This window comes from Falco rusticolus, chromosome 15, assembly GCF_015220075.1.
Source record: "Falco rusticolus isolate bFalRus1 chromosome 15, bFalRus1.pri, whole genome shotgun sequence".
NCBI classification, from domain to species: Eukaryota; Metazoa; Chordata; class Aves; order Falconiformes; family Falconidae; genus Falco; species Falco rusticolus.
This window is the reverse complement of record NC_051201.1, coordinates 19892969-19912715: the sequence shown is the minus strand read 5'-3', so window position 1 is coordinate 19912715 and position 19747 is coordinate 19892969. Positions and strand designations below refer to the sequence as shown.

The following is a 19747-nucleotide window of genomic DNA, read 5'->3' as shown; positions in this document are numbered from 1 at the left end:
ACACATTTACTGACTGTGAAATATGTTACTTTGAGAATGTTTTTTCTCAGGAGTTCATATCACTCTCTAGTATCAGCCAGATGTATCGGTAAAGACACTACTTCCATCTTACTTCCACTGTCTATTCCACAGTATTTAAAATCTATCATCAGGCCAAAGGAAGAAGCATATTTGCTCAACCATGCTCAGAGGTTAAACTGAAGAGAGGATTTGTTGAATAGAAACAAGAGAATGTGTTTGAGTAAGAAACTGAGGACTCTACTGACATAACTGTAACTATATAATACATTTCAGTGTAAACTAGTCTTCCATGCAAGCAATTGGATCTAGAGGTGCTGTAGAAAAAAAAGAGGTATCTTTGCAAAACCTGTAGTTGTCTTATCAAGTTACAAATGGTAGAGCAGGAAATAAACTCATCTAATCTTCCTAGAAATTGGCATATTAATTCTGCTAGAGTCTGGTAGCAACAAGTCAGGCAACTTTTTAAAGACCATGTACTTACAAGATAAAGGTGGTAAAAACAAAAATACAAAAGTGTATCAGAGGCCTGATTCCTTGGGGAAATTGTTCCATCCTTGTAACTGGAGACAACAGGACCTCAAACATGTTCGAAATCCCCCTGTCAGATCCCAAGTATGTAATAATGGTAGTAGAAATGAAGTGGAGCAAAATAAACACAATCAAGATGAAAGACCAAGAAAGCATTGAATGACAGGTCTTCTATCATGTCTGTTTTGGACGCACATAATTGTATTCATCAGGTTATTATACAAAATACTTCGATTAAATGTTTTTAAAGCCTAAGTACTTCAACAGGTGGTTAGGTTTTGCTTAAGTTTTGCATTTGTATTTTACTTGTATTTATACTGCGGTGAGAAAAAGATGTGCATTAGCATATCTGTATGTGGAATAAGTTTAATTAAATTATAATGAAGAAACAGGTTAAATATCAGAGCAGCTAAATCAAATGGGAACGAAGTATTGTAGGAACACACCCTCCTTTTTTATCAGGGTTTTAAAGTAAGCTGAGAGCTTGTGGTACAATCTGAATAAAAAACCAGAGCTTAGTAATTTCTGCCAAGATACTCTCATGGGGCTAGTATTGGCCAGTTGTCAGTAAAGCTTGAGAAAATGTAACTTGCATAAATTCATTAATTGTGTAATACATACAGTTGGGTTTTTTGCCTTGAGCAGTTTGGACTTCCAGTATACAGTCCTTTGTATTCACTTGGGGATCAGTTCTTTCATCACTGCTATATTGCAGAATTGATTATTAGCTCTCAGTAAGTAAGATATAGCATGCAGATCTTTTCATGTAGGTAGTGACATTCCTATTTCTTATGTTGTCTAATTAGTTTTTGTGTTTGCATGCAAGGCGACTGGAGTTGGATATCCAAAGTTCCAGGTTGCTTTGGCTCTCTGACTTTGAAACATCAGTGATTCTGTGTTTCAATGAACTTGCGAGAACTTTCTAGGTCTACAGTGTGAATGCATTTATGTGGGGGAAAATGGGCGGCTGAATATCATTAATTCAGTGAAGGAATGAATACAAAATTTCTTTTGTAAAAAGTTAAAGGACTGCTGGGTTTCCTGTCTTGCTATTCCTATGACTGGAAGTCTCTGAGTTTCTCTGTTAAATATGAGGCATAAAATGACGCAGACTAAACCCTTCATGTAGACATCAGGTCATTCTCATTTTCTGTTATGAGTTAACCACTTGATTTTTCACAAGAGGATATAAGGTTTATCCTGTTGAACCTTAAGCATGCAAAGTAATTTTAAATTTTCTTGTTTATAAATTAATAAGATTATTTTATTTAATTGCATTTAAATAGTAATAAATCAAAGCCAGCATTTTGGCTTTTAGCTATTGCAGTGAATTATGTAATTAATATATGTATTTACTGGTTTTGCTGAAGTGTGATAGTGGTGGTAGCAGGGATGGTGGTAGTGGGTTTTTTTCTTTATAGCTGGTGTAACAACTCATTGTATTCAACCTCATCATTAATTTTTTACTGTTGGATATTCAGTCACACTGACAGATTTGTAAACTGCTATATCCTTTCAATGGACAAAGGGAGGATGGTTTAGTAATAATAATAAAAGTAGTAAGTGGTTTAATCTAAGGCTGAACATCAATTTGCTTAAAAACCTGCTACAGAAATAATATTTTCCATTGCATTTCCATTTTCATATTATACCTGAGACTAGTAAAACAGTGACCAATTGCAGTGAAGATTTATTTAGGCAGGTTCTAGGGGCAGTAAGGCTTCGCACAAAGTGAATTTTCGGTCACAGGTAAGGTAGATTACTACCTGAAACTTTCACTTGCATATTCATCTCATTAGGTAACAGAAATTGTATCACATGGCTTGTCTAACCACAACTTGAAGATCCTGTCTCAACTAGTTGCAGTGAATTATTTAAAAATTTAGCAGTGAGATCAGACTAGCCGCTAGGAGGTTTCTCACCAGCAAAGCAGTATGGCATTGGAACAGGTCATGCAGGGAGGTTTTCAAGACGCAGTTAGACAAAGCGTTAGCTGGTTCAGTATAGTGTTGGCACTAGTCCAGCTGTGGGCACAGTGTTGGGTAAGAGGACTTCCAGAGGTCCCCACCAGCTAACGTTTCAATAATTCTGGTTCCAGAAAGCTGTTTAGTAAGTTATTTGAAGGAAAGCTGCATTTCTGATGAGAAAAAAATTTAAATTCACTGTGTTTTTGTTGTAAACTGTTAACTTTAATGTAAATCTAGAATAATATTGATGAAAGACACTACTATGCAGCATGTTTTATCTGTCCATAAATCTGATAGAAAAGTAAATGCTTAGATCTTTCAAAGCCTGATACCTGTAATCTAGAGAAATGCGGCCAAACAGCATACACTTGCACGCAAATGGGATCTGAGCATGTATAAAACCTTTGTAGGATTAAGACTCTGGATTGATTGTCATCCCATGAAGGAGAGAAGCTATGTAAAATAATAGGGGAAGTAATTTATTTTTTTTTTATTTTGCCTAGTCACCAATTCTATGTTTTAATTTACTTTTGAGTCAATAGAAATTAAATTCCAACTGGTACAGGATTCTAAGTGAGTGCTTTCAGAATGGCTTGATGGGGCTAATACATGCAAGCTAATACTCCATTGGAAACCACCTTTCTGAAGCACTTCTGCACATTGCCGAGCTTTTGTGAATATCCCAGTGGAAATTATTTCATGTTTCTACACTGCATTGTAATCATGACAGACCTACCAGGCAGACCGAAAAATCAGATCTCTCTAAACATCTGGACGGCAATCAAAGAACACTGTTAAGCAGTTGTTCCCATGCCCTTTCCCACTCATTTGCTGTTAAAGAAAGGATGCCAGAAAATTCTTTACATATGGGTTTATGTTTCAGGAATTACACTAAGCTCCTCCTTCAGAAAAGATTGCTACAGTTGCTTATAATCCCATCCAGGAGCCAAGGACTGAAAGGGTGTGAAATCTATATGTCTTTTCGCATTTACCTGCAGCTCACTTACAGAACTTTTACTTCCTGTGCCAGTTCAGTTTGGAGGAGCTGAGGCACACAGATAATTTATTACTATCCCTACTGTGCAAATAGACACCAAAGTCCATACTTCCTTAATTTAGCATCTCTGTTTCTCAGAACTGCAGAATAATTTCAGCTAGGAGAGACCTCTAGAGGTCATTTGGTCCAACCTCCCTGCCCCACCAGCATGGCCAATTCTGAAGTTAGACCCAAATTCAAAGATAGTTCATTTTTCTCAGGGCATTTCAAACCATTTTACAAGGTTAAACATCATCATAATCATTGTCTTCTTTTTAACTGATGAGTGAAATATTTGTAAGGAAGACAAATAACTTCTCAATATTATACAAGTTCAGAATAGAAGATTGACTTCTAGTTTTCCTGAAAGGTAATTAAAGTATTGCTGAATGTGGCCAGGATATTACTCCAGATCTCATGTCTCCAAGTTTCTTACTCCTTTTATTAGGCTATAATAAAAGGGCTTCAGTGATCAGGACATTCTGTCCACAGGGGTTTTTAACAATACTGTAGTAAAGGTAAAAGGGGTGGTGTTGTTTTCTATTTTTTTTGTCTTTGTTTGGCTTGATTCATGAAGCAGTATAGTGTGTATAGTGAGAATGAATTTGTCACTACAGATTTGTCCGTTGCAAGCACAATGCGTTTAATGAGCTTCTTCATCATTCTCATGTGATCTAACTGTAAATCCATTCTATTTTCCAGTTTTGTTTGTTTGCTTAAAAAAGAAACAAAATAATCACAATACTGAACTTGCATAACAATGAATGTCCATCTTGAAAACTTCTATTCTCCACCCAGTTACATTTATGAGACATTATCCTTGTATGAAGCCTACAAACAAGAACCTCTATAAATATGCCTGCCAAGATGAAAGCTAAAGGTGAGCAATAACTCTTTATTTCAGCAAGATCTTGGTTACAAATTAACTTTGCTAATGCTTAGTGTACAGAGGCTTGTCCCACATGTTGTTGCAGGAAATGGATCCTGTTGCTGTTGGGTGAACACATACGATGTCATTCCTTTAAATTTTTTAGATCAATAACATTGCAGAGACTGGTATAATTAAGGGTTGCATGCAGAGAGATGGAGGGTTGTAGATAGGAGGTGAATGGGAAACTGGTTGCATAATCTGATACTTGAAAATGTCTGAAATCCCAGGAAGGCCAGCATTTATTTAAATTTTTCTTTTAAACATTTTAGAGTATGTTTGAAGTCCATTTAGCTAGAATAGTTTTGAGAAGTCAGTTACAGTAGAATTATATGAGTCAAGATAGTCTAGGAGTAGAAACCAGATGGGTTTTGTAGGAAGAGCTACTACATTTTATTAGATGAGCTAATATAATTGTGAAAAGCATACAAGCTTTTGGGCTCACTAGCCTCTGATACCATGCATAGATCTGAAGTAAGTTTTCAAGGGTCTTTGGCATTGGTATGAATAGTACTCCTTTAATTTGACAGGTTGCTGTAAGTGAATTATGCTACCTTTGTCTTTCACATTAGATCCTAAAAGACAATTGCAAACGTATTGGCATTCTCTGTGCCAGTTCACTGAGGCCTGTGAGCATATATGTCAAGCTGGCCAAGAATAATGACGTGTATGATCTTCTACAGAAATCTGCTAATTATAATCCCTTTTCTACGAAGTAATTACATATTAGGGCTATGAAATGACACCCTCACGAAGGCAGCTAAATTGTAGCAGACTGGTACTTCTGCGAACATAGCTACAGGTAAAATCTGTGTGTACATTTGCGTGTACAGACACTGCCTCCCCCAAACACCCCCATGGTATATGTGTTTTCAGGAAGAGTGAAATAGGTTGGATAAGAGGAACAGTTCTCACACTTGAAGGCAATGGTTTTTTATGGTTTTTATTACAGACTTAAGGAATAAGAATCATCCCATACACAATGAACAGGCTGTTATGCTTTTATTCAGGTTTTCATTTTATGAAGGACTTCTAGACATGTATTGACAGAGGAAAATACAGCTGTTGTGTAAATTCAGCGATGCCAGAAAATAAATTGCTGAAAACATTTTGAGTATATAAATATATATGTTACAAATCCAAGTTTTCATGTCTGAGTGGGAATTTGCCCTTTCTGTAACAATGATCTATCTCCAGGACTTTTTTTCAGGCAGCTGTGCATGTGAGCAGCAGAGACAACAGCTGAGAGGCATTAAACAATTACCCTGTAATGTTCAGTGAGATACACCTGTGCACTGTGAAGCTCCCTGCATGGCCTCTGCCAGGTACATACTTGCAATACATGAATTCTAAGATAATTCACATGAGACAGCATCTTTGCTGTACTTCACTTTCATTGAAATAAATGGAAATAGTCTTGGTGATGGTGTTAGCATGTGAATCAGTGTTTGCCAAAGGAGGTCCATAATAACTGCTATAACTAACCAACTATAAAATTGGCATGTTAAGAAGAGAAAATTTGATGTTAATATTTAAACCCATCAGACATTCACAGTTAAATGTCCAGCTCTGCATTTTCCTATGGTAGACATCAGTAGCTAAATAGCCGCACCATTTTTCATTCAGTGAAAACTGTATTTCAACACAACACTAATATTAAAGTACAAACTGAAGATTTAATTGATGAAAAGAAAAATTATGACTGATCTAACTTGCAGCATTTGGACTTTAAAAATGGTTAGTAACTCATCAGTGGTGGCAGTAAAAAAACCAACAAACCACCAACCAAAACCATGGTCAAAACAGTTTAGAGGCTTTTTGATTGTTATGTCTGCTTTAAAATAAATTTGAGTTTGACAGTATCTCCAAAAATTGTTTCATTCCCCGGTGTTACAAAGATTACTGCTGCTCCCATTGAGCAGAAATGCTTATAGTAGCTAAACTAGGTGGTGGTTTCCCATTGGGGAGTCTCCCCCGTGAACCAGAAGAGATGTAGAGAACAACTGCTGGCCGTGAGCTGCAGTTAATGCCCAGGAGGCAGTTCTTCACCGAGCTGTTGCAGGGTAGGGAACACAGGGCTTTAGATTTCTATTTTGCAAAAAGTCCTAGATGCACTCATTCTCAAAACCCAAAAATATTTTACTAGGACCTGCATTTGCAAACCGTATGCAGAGCAGGCCCTAAAATGCAAAGTACCTTCTGCCTGCAACAGCCCTTAAAGATTCCTGTATAATACTACACTTGTATTATACATTAACGCTGGCCTCGGTAGCTCAGTGCAGGCGCAGCAACGCGCGCAAAAGGCGATTAACGAGCAGGTGAAGACTCGCGCGTGTCCCAGAGCAAAGCCGTCGGTGGTGTTTGAGCCACTGCACGTGTGTACTCCTCAGCTTTCCGACAAGCCGGGCGCGGCTGGAGCGCAGGGAGCCCCGCAAGCCCCCCAGGGGCCGCGGTCCCGCAGAACCGAAAGCAGGTAAGAGGCGCTTCCTACAGGCGGAATGACCGAGGGAAAAGGGAGTTTTCCTCTGATCTGCCTCAAAAACCAATCAGGCCGGATCCGCCAGGCGCTGATGCTCCCTGCGTCCCTCCTACACCTTTCGCAGAGGCCCAATGGCCTTGGCCCTCTGGGAGATTGACTAGAGTCACATGAGCTGCACCGAGGGCAGGTAACTCAGGAGAGGGAAAGGGGAAGGGGGAAGGGAAAAAAAAAAAAAAAAAAAAAAAAGCCCAAGCCCAGGCTGGGCTTCTGCCATGATGTCAGAGGGAAAGAAACCCACAGCTTGCTAATTTCACCTCCCAATCAGCCCCGGGAAGAAGGAGATCACCGGGAGCAGGTAGAGATGCGAGCTTTCTCCATTTTTTTTGCCTCCAACACCCTCCCTCCTAAAGAGCTCTTTCTCCTCTCTTGATATTGTGACTCCTCGTTCGCTCCTTTCCCCTTTGATCACTTGGAGGTAGGGGGTGAGCCTTGTGGGGGTTTTTTTTGTTGTTTGTGTCTTTCTTTTATTTTTTTCTCTCTTTTTTTGACCTCTGCTTTTGATTGTAGTTGTTTCCCCCTGTGGTCATGACGGCTTCGCACAGTGACTCTTTGGTGGTGTTGTTTGGGGCAACAGCTGGTGCATATGGGGCTAAACTGGGTTCGGATGAGAGGGAACTAATTCTCTTGGTGTGGCAAGTTGTGGATCTACACAGCAAGAAGGTATGGCTTCGACACCCGGTCCGAGGGCGCGTTGCCCGGCCGCAGGGCGAGCAGGCGAGCCCGGCCGCTCGCCACCACCCCGCAGCCGCTCGTTCCTTTCGCAAACGCACCGAGGGGGGGGGGGGGCTCGGGGCCCGGCCCCGGGGGTCCCTCGCTCCCGGGTTATTCCCCCTAGAAAGCTCCCGGGTTTAGTCCTTTTGAAAGGAAGAAGTAACTTGGAAAGAAAGTTTGGTCGCTTCCAAACCCCCCTGCCCCCCGTCCCCCTTTGCACGTCTGTAGCTTCCAAAAGATCTATGGACTTTTGAACCTTTAAAACAAAAAGCTGACCCCCCTTTCCCCTCCCCGCCCCCCCCCCCCTTCCCCCCGCCCCGGGCTGCAGGCGTGGGGCTCCCCGGCAGCTCCGCTGGGTAACCGTTGGACCCTTTGCGGCCTTGTTGCGGGGGACTTTTTTTTTTTTTTTTTTTTTAATTTTCTCAAACCCAACGTTCAGATAACCTTTAAGACTTCCATGAATTTGTAGGTTAATCTGAAAATAGGCGCTATTTTTTTTTCTCCTTCCAAAAGCCCTATCACAAACAAGCCCCCCCCCCCCCCCCCATCCCCAGGGCTTTGATAATACAAACACGACTATCAATTTCACGACTAGATTCGGGAAACTGCGTTCATACTATGAGATTTCTCCCTTTTGCAGTTTCCTCCCGCAGAAATGGGCGCTCGGTGCAGGAGGCATGGCATGGGAGCGGGCTGCGGCTCAGCGGGGCAGGGAGCGCGGCTCTCCTGGGGGGGGGGGGGGCGGGGGGGGGAACCGGAGCAAAAGGTTTCCCTTTGTGAAATCGCCAAATGCTTTTGCCTCGTTGCGATCGTTATCGGGGACGTGATACTGCACCTTTCTGATTTTTCTGCGGCCTGACCGCCTTGTTAAAAAGAGCTACCTTGATGGTTCTTCACTTCTGTCCGTAATTTCTGAAATGTTTTTAGGTGGGGACGCTACATAAATCCCTGGTGAAAGCAGACAACTTGGACTTAACGGAGCAGTGTCGCGAAGTGAGTGGCTTAACACCAGAGGGGCTGAGCAAAGCTGAACCACTGGACCGGGTTCTTCAGCAGGTGAGGTGCTGCTGTGGGAGCAGGGGTTATTCAGGGTGAAGCCTGGGGACAAGACTCAGTTGATCTGATAAAAGAAATAGACTTTAATTTTGCCTTTCGCTTTGAAATTGCTAGCAAGTTGTTGTGCTTATTTTAAAGTAAACCCAAAGGAGACCTGAACCATTTGAAATGGGAACTCCATAATTCTGAGTTATGTGCAGTACCAGAGTATTTGAGCTGATGCACTGGTCCTTGGAAGATCTAGCTCCTGATTGTTTTGATGGGTCTCCCTTTATTCCCAATTTTTCTTAATCAAGCCTTAAAACAGTAGGCCAATAAGAGCACTATTTAATTTAGCAGTGCTAATCACACTTTCAAAATCCAGGTGGCGTGTTTTAATCTATAGGTTCACTGCTATAATGTGTATTCAAAAACTTGACCTTTTCTCCTTTGTTGTTCTTAAACTTAGTTGAAATCTTCAAAACTGTACTTTCATAAAACATCAGCTGTGCTTGTTGTGTATCACTTTTCTAGATGGGCTTGGTTTAGTGGATTATGAAGTGATTGGGTTTTCTGTTTCTATGATTTGCTCTTTGGCTCACTTAATATCACACTGAAACAGGAAACTGTAAATTTGTATCATCCTCGTGGTTCAAGAGGCCCCAAGTTGCCTAAGAAAATTCAATGCAAGTGGCATATAGGTAGGCAGTTCCTGAGCTTGCTTGCTTTCACTGTATTTTCCATATCCGAAATGTGCTTGAATGGAAAAATACAATAGTGCATTTTTGTGTAACACACAAAGCTGGCTTTCCACACCTTGTCTGAATCATTCGTAGGTGTGTTTCAGCAAGAAACTTGCTTAGGCGGTAGAACAGGTTCATGTTGCTGTAACTTCTGGTGACACAGATAACTTGGCAGACTAGGTCCTAACCCTGTCTGATATTGAGTAGTTAACACTTGCACTCAGGAGTATCTTTGAAAATAGAAACGTGTAACTTCTGTGTGTCTTGAAATCTGTCAACATTAGCTGCAGATGGCGTTTATTCTCTTTCTACTTGCACTAGTCATGCTAGAGTCCAAAACCAAGAGGTGAGATTTTTTTTTTTTTTAAGCTTCAGAATAACCCCTGAGAAAATGTGCAGCTGCAGGTTTGATCTTGTCCCAGATCTTGCACTAAAGACATCTGGAACAGCTTAGCCTAGTACACTCTGTTTACCTTTATAACAGACACACTTTAATTATACTCAATACTTTATGAGAGATTGTATCTTATTGCCGTAAATTGCACTGTAGGTGGGTCTGCTTTAGCAAATAAACGGAAATACTACCTTTGTGTGTAGGTGGGTAGAGACTCTTGAAAAACAACCATTTTTTTCCTTTTTGTTTGGCATATCTGTGGAGCTAAATAATGATTTTGCTATTAATTGCTGGATGCCAGTTGTGATGTGGCCAGTTCCATTGTAGGTCTTCTGGAACACACTTTACCTAAGCTCATCTCCATTCTCCATGTTTCCTGACTCTGTGAGATTTAGGTGAGAATTGATTCATCCTCCCACTTGCAATGGTGGCAAAAAGCACAATTCCGTGTTCTTTAGTACTAGATCTTTTTCTGCATTTTTGAAAATAAGTCAATCCATATCAATTGCATTGTGTATTTTAAGGATAACTCAGGTATTTGTCAAAACATACTTTTTTTTTTCTCTCCCCACCCCCCCCACCCCCCAAGTGTTTTGATTAGCAAAAGCCCAGGTGGGTGAAGTGGTTATTTGAAAAGGCAGAGGAAAAGGAAGTAGACTCTTACCTTGATTTGAGATAATGTTATAGAGTATGTGAAATTAGCTTTCCACGCCCTCCTTGGATTGTGGTAGAAAATTTGATGATGTAGCTGAAAATCACTCACTTAAGCACACATCTCAGTCATGGTAATGAAAGTTTCAGTGCCTGCTTCTGGCTTTTGCCTTGGGTTCCCAGTCTCTGCATGTAGAGGGAAGTGAGAATCGCTAAGCACAAATCTGTTGTAATTTTTCTCTGGTCTCTCCCAACCTCAACCATTCTGTGATTCTGATGCTGTGATTTGTAACTGGTAAGCAGTAGATCAGCTACTGTGGGTCTGGAGTTTTTCCACTGATAACAGAAAGCCTCCATTTATTGCCATTTAGTTCACTTTCCAGCAATGATAGGGTCTACCAAAAGCCTGTAAACTGTGGTTAAGTCTACTCTGCTTGTAACAACACAGGAATGATGCATCATTTCAATTTTACTTCGTATTCTTACAGTGTTGCGTCTCACATGACTTTCTACTTGAGTTAGTCTTAAGAAATATTCTAAAATATGGTTCCCCACTGATATATTTTTGCTGTGTAATTTTACAAAGTAAGATGCTGAAGCACAGTGCTCCCGAATAACTGAGCTGTTTTCTGCAGTGTATATTCTATACATTTTGCTGCAAGTTTTTAAATACTGTATAGGGTAATAAGCTTTTGATTTTGCAGATGCTAGTGTATCTATGGGATCCAGCTGTATTTTCTAATAGGTGATGTGCAGTGTTTTGATAGCTACGTTTTGGGTTGGGAGGGGATATCCAGATAATGTGCAAGTATTAGAGACAGTTACCTGAAGTCATAAAATGTGTGCCCTTTGGAAGCAGTCTGCTTGATGAATTCAGTTCAAAATGGCATTAATATTTTATCTCTGTTGTTGGACCAATAATGGTGAACTTACAGCTGCTGACTGGGATGTGTTGTAGTTGCAGAATGCTACCGAGTAGAAAAATGTGAGGATTTTTTTTTTTTTTTAACAAAGTAAGTAGGAGATCTCTTGATCAAATATGTATTTGGAACTGTCTTGAACCTGTGATGTAATTACCCACCCTACTTACTAAAGGGAATAGTGTCCCACATTTCTTGCGTTACTGGGACATTCTTGCTAAGTTGTTCAGATCCTCATGTTGCAGGACTGGCTTTTTCAGCATGTTATTTATATTTTTCTAAATAACTGCTGGAGCTTTATGGTTTCCAAGCTTTTAAGGAAGGAAATTATTTTCAGATTGCTCTCTGAAACCTTGCGGGAACGGAAGCTTGCTTTTAAAGAACAAAACCAAAATGAACTTTGCCTTTTTCTCAGCCCCATTACTCTGTCATCAAAAAGCTGACATCTTCATGGGCTTCTCTGATTCTAGCCATGGCGGTTGGAAGTTAAAGATAGAATACCAAGTTGGAAGTGTGGATTTCTTAAGCCTTCCCATACAGAAAACCTGGCTGAATCAGCATGACTTGCCTTAAGACATGTTAGTTTCCTTTTGCAAGGCAGTATTTGCATGTCTCCCTGACAAAGGATAAGTCTCAGAAGAGCTAATAATTTTGGAGAGCTGTCTGTAGTATTTAGCTGTAATTACCATCTTTCTTTGAACGATATATATAAAAGGAGAGGCTCTCATGAGAGCTGGCTCTGGTTTTGAACCTATTGAAAGCATCCAAACTTAATCTGTGGATTGACATTTAAGTATTAAAAAAATTGTTTGAAAGACTGACCTACTCTTGCTATCTTTCATCCCATTGTACGTTGAATGCAATACACCAATGACAGATTTGATTCATACACGTAAACATAGAAAGACAAAGCTGGGCCTTTTTTCCCCTACTCCTAAACTATGCATAAACTGAAAATACTGTTGGGGTTGCCACTTCATCAGGTGATAGCAAATTACCAGTTCTCTAAACAGCCTTTGGCTGCCTATTGATCATCCAGCTGAGCTGCAGGTGCAATTTATTTTCTCACATATCAACAAATACAGCAAGAAACAAGCTGGTTAGATGAGCATTTGGAAACAAATGGGGTTGGGGGAGAGGTGGAAGAACCAGTGAATTCCTCTAACCTGATAAACCTGTTACAGCTTTTTTTTTTTTTTTTTTTTTAAGAGGAACTTGTTCTGCAGCCTCTTCTTCACAAAGCACTAGCAAAAAGTTTTCTTGGCCAGCTTACCAGCTGTCACACCTTCATTTTGGATAAATGATTTTTTGAATATAGTTTTTTTTTTTTATACGCCTCTGAACCTTCAGACTGCAGAAAGAAGCCTCAATATGCAGGAGGTGGGCTTTTGGCTTTGGAGGGGTTTTTTTTGGAGGGGTGTGTGGGTTTTTTCTTTGTTTGCTTTTTTGTGAGTCTTGTGGTTGCTCTTCCAACTTCAGATTGGTGACGGCATCATGTCAAGAAAACTCCTAACATAGTCTGTATTTTTGAATGTGTGCTGGGTGTGAGTGCTGAAGTTTTGGAGCAGGTGTTTGACAAACCTTTGGCAAGTGTTACTGAGCCGGCTGTTCTCTCCACAACAAATACTTAGGGTGTAGTTTCACAAGATTTGGCTTCAGCAGTGAAGCCAGCTTCTTTCTTGCCCCTACACCATACTTTCCCATCTTTTTGTTGTGTCAGTAAAACTCTTTGTGAAGCTGTGCTGTAAACAGGAGCCCTGAAATGAGCAGGTAGGGTGGGAACTTCTAAGCTGCTTTGCTGTCCAAGCTCACGTCCCGTGAAGCTACACCCTTTGGTTGTACTTTCATGATCCAACATGTTTGATGGTGATACCAGCCTAAGGTATTCCTGCCCCCGCATCATGTTCTCAGCTGCAGTTGTATGAAAACTTTTTAGTGGCATTTTTCACTTGGGTAGGTGCTGCTGCACGGACCTCCTTCACCTGGCTTCTGCCAATGCAAAATTTTTCAGGACTGCATGTGAAACTGAGGCAGGGCACTGCTCTGAGTTAAAACCAGCTCTGGTGCGGAGCAGTTCTGCCTGATGTACAGCGTGGCAGATCAGGTAGTCTTTCTGAGGGCAGTGGTAACGCCAAGGTGTGGGCAAGCAGTGTGGGTGAAAGAAGTGTTTTAAGACAGGTTGGGCTCCCAGGCAGTTTGTATTGTGAAACTGTGCCCTTGGTTGGGTATCAGCAGTGAGCGATGAGGATTTCCTGATAGACACAAGGCAGCCTTCAGGTTGTCAGGGCATAAACTCCTGCTCTTATAGGAGGGCAGAGTGGACTCTGGGCATGTAGCCTTATGCAGGGCTCTTACTATACATTAGCATCTCATAGCTCCCTACTTCCTTTGATAAACTTACATGAGCATTGCTTAAATTAGGTCTGATACCTAATAATCGTCAGTCTTTGTTTGTGGGGAAGTATGGATGTGCTAATGCATCCTGTAGCTGCTGGCTGTTACAGTGTGGATTTTTTTTTTCTTTGGCAATGAAAATGGATAGCTAACTTTTCTTTCAGAACCCTGGTTGTCATTCTGTTGTTGATGGTATAGGTAAAGTATTTTTCCCTTTACAAATCCTCTGTGCTCCCTAGCTCCCACTACGTGATTGCTGAAACATTCAAATCTGTTCTCTTAAAAAGAGAAGAGTTAATAGCAGAAACAGTTCCTCTGTTATGTATATTATATATATGTATATATGAATATACATGTGTAGATCACGTGAATGCATTTGTTAGTGGCAGCTTTTATGTTCTGTTAGTATTGCATCCTTCAGAGAAGCTAAAGTTATCACTTTTCCACAAAACCTTTCACTTGAATTCCTCAAGTATTCCCTTAAACCTTGGTTTGTTCATATATTAAGGTGCTTTTCACCTCAAAATGAGCAGTTAGATAAAGAAATTTGTCTAAAGCTGCATATTCTTTTCTTTGCATGCATAAAAATGTGGTAGTCTTGGCTAGCTGGGCTGTCTTCTCTTAAAATTAAAAGTGCCAGCACTCATTAGAAGTGAATAATTTGGCCTTGTGATTTGAGGATGAGCCTGAGTAGACTTTTTGTGATAGTGGATGCTGCTGCTTGTTCTGGCGAAGTTAAACAGTAACGTTAAATCCCTTACCGAGTCTGGGTGCATTAGCATATATAGAAAAATAAACTTTACTATGACCTGTGCAGAGTAGCCTGAAATGCCTGTCTTCACACAGTGTGATGCTGTGCAGCATTTGAAAACTGTGTCATTAGGACATTTGAGTGTTCTTGCAGCTGTAATATTATAGCTGTATACCTGAATTTTTCTTGAAATTGTATTTGAGCTTTTTATTTAAAGAAAGCTTCATTGGAAGACAGTTTAACACACTATAGAAGCCTTTTAATACAGAGATTGCTGGACTACATGATCCTCAAAGACTTTGAACTTCTTTCCTCTAAACTTGCTGTACATAGGTACTGAAAAAGTCACTGAAAATCTGTTAATGAACTATTGTCAGGGTTTTGAGAGGTGACTGAGGAAAAATAAATGAGAAACTAAGGGATTTGTATCCTGCCATTTTGGCAAGAAGTATACATGCAGTGCTTCTACAGGTTCTTAGATGTTAACATTGAAGCATCTTAGAAAACTTTGTGTGGATACCGTGGATTGTCTGCAAACCTCTACTGCTGCTCTTTTCCTTTGGTAGCATTTTTTATGGTTCTTGTCGCAGCTTTTGAAAGGGTTGTACAGTCCTTGCATCTGTGTGTTGGTTTAGTTGGATTTCCACCCCCACCCCCTTTAATTAAAAAAAAACAAACACCAAAGGACCTGGGTAGTGAAGTGCTGTCAAATGAGGGCAACATCTCTGTCAACGTGTTGCAGCACTTCTTTGCTGAACAGTTAGGTTTAAGACTGATGCATAGATCCTGGAATTGATATTGCTAGCAAAGCAGTGCTGTGGCCAAAACTGAAAATGCTGCTTGGAGATTAATATTTTTTTTTTTAGCAACATTATGTCAACCTTGTTTTATTGTATAATTTCTGTGGTTAAAATTGGAACTTTTGTGTCTCTTAATTGGAAACATAAACAGTAATTCTCCTACTTTGCATTCATATCTTTGCCATCTCCTGTCTGCTCTGGAAGAGCTTTATTTTTTTCTTTGTAATAGTTGCTGCTTTGCATAAAAACTGCAGAGATACAATGTTGTTTTCCATCATGATCAATTTCTGTTAGCTGCAGCCTTATTTCAAGAAAGGAGGAAAATATTGGTACTCTGAAAGGCTTCTTCATGTGTGTGTCCTAAGAAACATGACTGAATCAGAAGTCATGTTTGCTCTACAAGCCATTTTATCAGTGCTTTGCTCTGATAAATCTGTGTTGATGTTCTTTAAACTGTTCACAACTTACCCCAATATACTTATATACAATAGACTCTGTTCTTGCTTTGTTTGTAAACAGTGGCTTTACTAATCTGCCCTTCATTCATTAGTTCCCCCTGCTGTGAAGGTGTGAGTTATAAGATAAATATTACACAAAAGGTATTGGGAATTGAAATTTAAATGCTCACCAGTTGTGATGAATGACAAAACACAGAAAAAACAACCCTGCTGGTTCTCCTAAAATTTTGTTTTAAAATATTTTAGTTTCTTTTCCCCCCTGCTGCCTTCTTTGTTAAGCTGCAGCGAGCAGAGAGGGGCAAAAAGTGTTGAGAAGTGGATATTGTGTTAGCATTAAAATGTTGGAAAGAAACTTAATTTTAAGGTTAAGGAACAGCTGTATTCTCTCTTGCAAAACCTTGGCTTCTGTGATGATCTTAGACACCTGTTAGCTTAAAAGAAAAGGTTCTATTACTTGAGCTCTAGGGCAGTCTCTGAATTAAGTTATCATTCTTACAGAAGTGAAATAAAAACTTAATTAGTGGTGTTTCCAACCTCTGGTTCTAATTCTAGAGACATTGAAGCATGTGCTTTAACATTGTAATGAATTGTGTAGACATTGGCAGTGTGTGAAATTAAATGTCTTTACAGAGGCTTTCCTGCTAAGTAATTCTGTTGCGGTGAATTGCACTAAGAGTAAAGTAGAGCTACAGTATGCAACTTGGGAAATAAAAGTGCAAAAACCACTGTGGGGTTTTTGCTTTGTGAGCAGATCTTACTGTAGCTGTGTACCTGAAAGCCTGAAAGTTAATTTAGGACCTCTTGGCAGCTGAAGAGAGACACAAAACAGTGTATAACACATCTAACATCTTGAATCAAATAACTGTTGGAGCGGGATGCATGGGATTGAGAACTGGAAAAGACATAGCAGTCACAAGAATATGACTATGACAGAGTTTGGGGGTTTGTTTGATTGATTACTCGAGTGTATTAGCCGATGTTATTTCTTAGAGCAGAATTAAACTGCTTACAGGATAAACTTTTGCGTATGCTTAAAGCATGTGAAATGGCACCATGTAAATATAAGTGGAGGAGAAAAAAGTTGCTGCTCTTGTGGTATGCTTAAAGAAATAAAAGAGAATATAAATTGAACCCCCTCTTCCTATAAACCTCAGATGCTGAGAGTTGATTACAAGAAGCTGTGTGACTTGCCTTATATTCCAGAGAATGCCTAAGTCTTTTCAGTCATAATGAACACACTTTGGAAACAAGGAACTACCTGAAAGAGAGGATGTAGTTCTGTAAGAGGAAGCAATGTCTAAATGATGTCACTGTTAATGTCCTTGTTCTGTATTGGACAGGTCTTAATCCCTTGGAAGTGTAAATCTTGATGTTACTCAGTTATGAACTGTTAAAATATTAGAGATGATAATTTCTTACACTCATTTTTCCTTTTCCCCCCCCCCCCCCCCCCCCCCAAACGATCAGTTCCTCATGTATGGGATTGTTGGCCTGATCTGTGAGTTTTAAAATTTTGCAGATTAAAGGCAAACTGATTTAGGGATCTGCTACTACTTTTCCATGTTTTCGTGAAAGCTTGTTGAATGAGAAAGGGAAAACTCCCCATTTCTGAATCAGAGAAGAGACAGTTTATAAAAGTTTGACTTTGTTGCTGATGTTTGTAAGGGTTTGAGCAAGAATCACTTGGATTCTTATATAAGCAAAGATACTTCATGAATCTTAAGGCTGTTATTCAGGAAAGGCCATGCCTATGAGATTTTACAGTATTAAGTTTAATGGAAAGGCAGGAATATGAAAGAATCTTAAAGGAACCTGAGTGGTGGATAATAGGTATGTCTTCCTTCTTTTTATGTCTTCTCTTCTTACTTTCCTTGGATATTACTACAAAAAAACCCCCTGAAAAACAACCCAACAGGAAAAAAAAAAAAGCTTTAATTTTGCAGGTATTGGCTATTCCCCTACAACTGGTTAAGCTTGCATTACAAACAATGAGGTAGTGTTGAGCAAATAGAGCAGTACCATGCATTACAGTCAATAGAGCCAGTGCTAAAGATCACGTTGCTAATGAAAGTTTGTCCTTGAAACAGAGGTAAGTGGGAGTGGGGGAGGTATAGAACACTGTGTGAGAGAGCTTGTGCTTAAATCAAGACTTTAGGAAATATAGCAGTCAGTGTTAATTAAAACCTAGAGTTTGGAAGGTATGTTCAACCTTGTCTTTCAGGCTGTAATGACTTGCTGTGTGAGTTGAGCTGATAGCAAGCAGCCTGTGAGGAGTGTGAGGCACCAATGTAATCCTGCTTGAAATGTAGGTAAAAGGTTGGCAGAGTATGGATTGTTTTGCATTACTAATATTCAGAGTTTCCTTTTGCTTAAAGGCAGACTCATGAATAATCTATGCTAACAAATATGAAGGTATTCTGCAAGATACACATTTTTTTGTGTGTTTTTTTTTGTTGTTTTTGATAGCTAGTGGGCTCTTTCATACAGTTTAATTTAAAGGTGAAAATTTATTTTATCTCAGTATTTCCTTATTTAGCAGTTTCCTGACACATAATATAGTAGTAAAGCAAGTCTAGAAACTGAAATTCTTATGTTGCTGGACTGGGGTGCCTTATCTTACACAAGGGTAACTTCAAGTAGCTTATTTGATGGAGTACTCTGCATATTTCAACACTCTCTTATTAAAACTGATTGTGCTTTTGAAGATAAAAGCTGTGACCTGATTGCTGTGACATTTAGATGGTCTGAACCATGGTCTTGCCTTTTATGCTTAATGCATTACTTGAATTAGATGCTGTAGATACCATAGCTGGAAAGCATGCAAATAATCTGGTGTTGCAAACTTCCATCTAAGAAATAATTAATCAAAAATGGTCATAAAATGCTCAAGTAGCATGGCTTGGACAGATCTTTGTCTTGGCAGAAGGTTAGATTTTTGCATTCTTTCCTAGGAAGAATTAAAACTTTTAGTTAGCTATTTACTTTGTCCCACAAAGACCTAAGCCCAATTTAAATGAGCCAAAGAAAAAGAAATAATAGGGAAGTTTCACCCTTAAGACAGTCCTGAGTCACAGTGGTCTGTTTTCAAAGCTCTACAAACTGTCACTGGGCAGATAAAGCTTGACAACTGTTGCTCCATTTCTGTATTACGTATCCTGCCTGTTGCTGAACCATGCTAAACAAACTTACTTTTATGCAGAAAATGAGCTGTAGGCTGCCCTCACCTAAGCTTAGTTTCCAGTCCTTCTGTGTAATTCTGAAGGAGCATGATTCATTCTAAAGTGCTGTTCTATGTTTTGTTGAATGGAAGGATGTGATACACTTGAAGAGTACCTTCCATTTTTCTCCCTTGAACTCTTGCAATCAAGGTATACATGGGCTGTGTGGAGAACTCTGTGGTGACCTCTGTGATGACAGTGAGGAGGACAACAGGGGACAGGGTGCTATTACCTCCTGGAACTTCAGCTTCCCAAGAAAGTAAAAGATAAAAGGGGATGCAAACAAAATTCTGTATTTTTAAATGACTACTTCTGAAGTTTTGTGATATTTGGAATTCTGTGACAGAACCCCAAGCATAGGATAGTTGAGACCTTAACCCTGTTACTTTTGTTAGCTTATGCCATGGGTGGAAAATAATTGGTTTCTCTCCTGTGAGAGAGGCAACAGTATGAGTTTGTGTCTATACAGGCACCCAGTGTAGATGAAGCTGCTTTGGAACAGCAGCAGAAGCAGCAGGGTGTGTGGTACCACCTGGTTTGCTGTTGTTGGACCTTTGTTCAGGACAGAAGACAAAATGACAAGAAGATTAGTAGGTAATAAGAAGCAGCATAACATACTTGAGGAGAGGACAGTCACGGTGCTTGAAGCTCAG

General features: G+C 39.8%; 1 protein-coding gene across 4 annotated transcripts in view; it reads left to right on the top strand.

Moving 5' to 3' along the window:
- The first annotated feature begins 7178 nt into the window (after positions 1 to 7178).
- ESRP2 (epithelial splicing regulatory protein 2) overlaps positions 7179 to 19747 on the top strand; it is a 46675-nt gene continuing 34106 nt past the window's right edge. For all 4 annotated transcript variants that reach the window (XM_037408699.1, XM_037408696.1, XM_037408697.1 and 1 more), the window contains exons 1-3: positions 7179 to 7314; positions 7527 to 7679; positions 8658 to 8786. In XM_037408699.1, the coding sequence (XP_037264596.1) occupies positions 7545 to 7679; positions 8658 to 8786 (264 nt within the window). In that variant the 5' untranslated portion in view covers positions 7179 to 7314; positions 7527 to 7544. The remainder of the gene's footprint in view (positions 7315 to 7526; positions 7680 to 8657; positions 8787 to 19747) is intronic.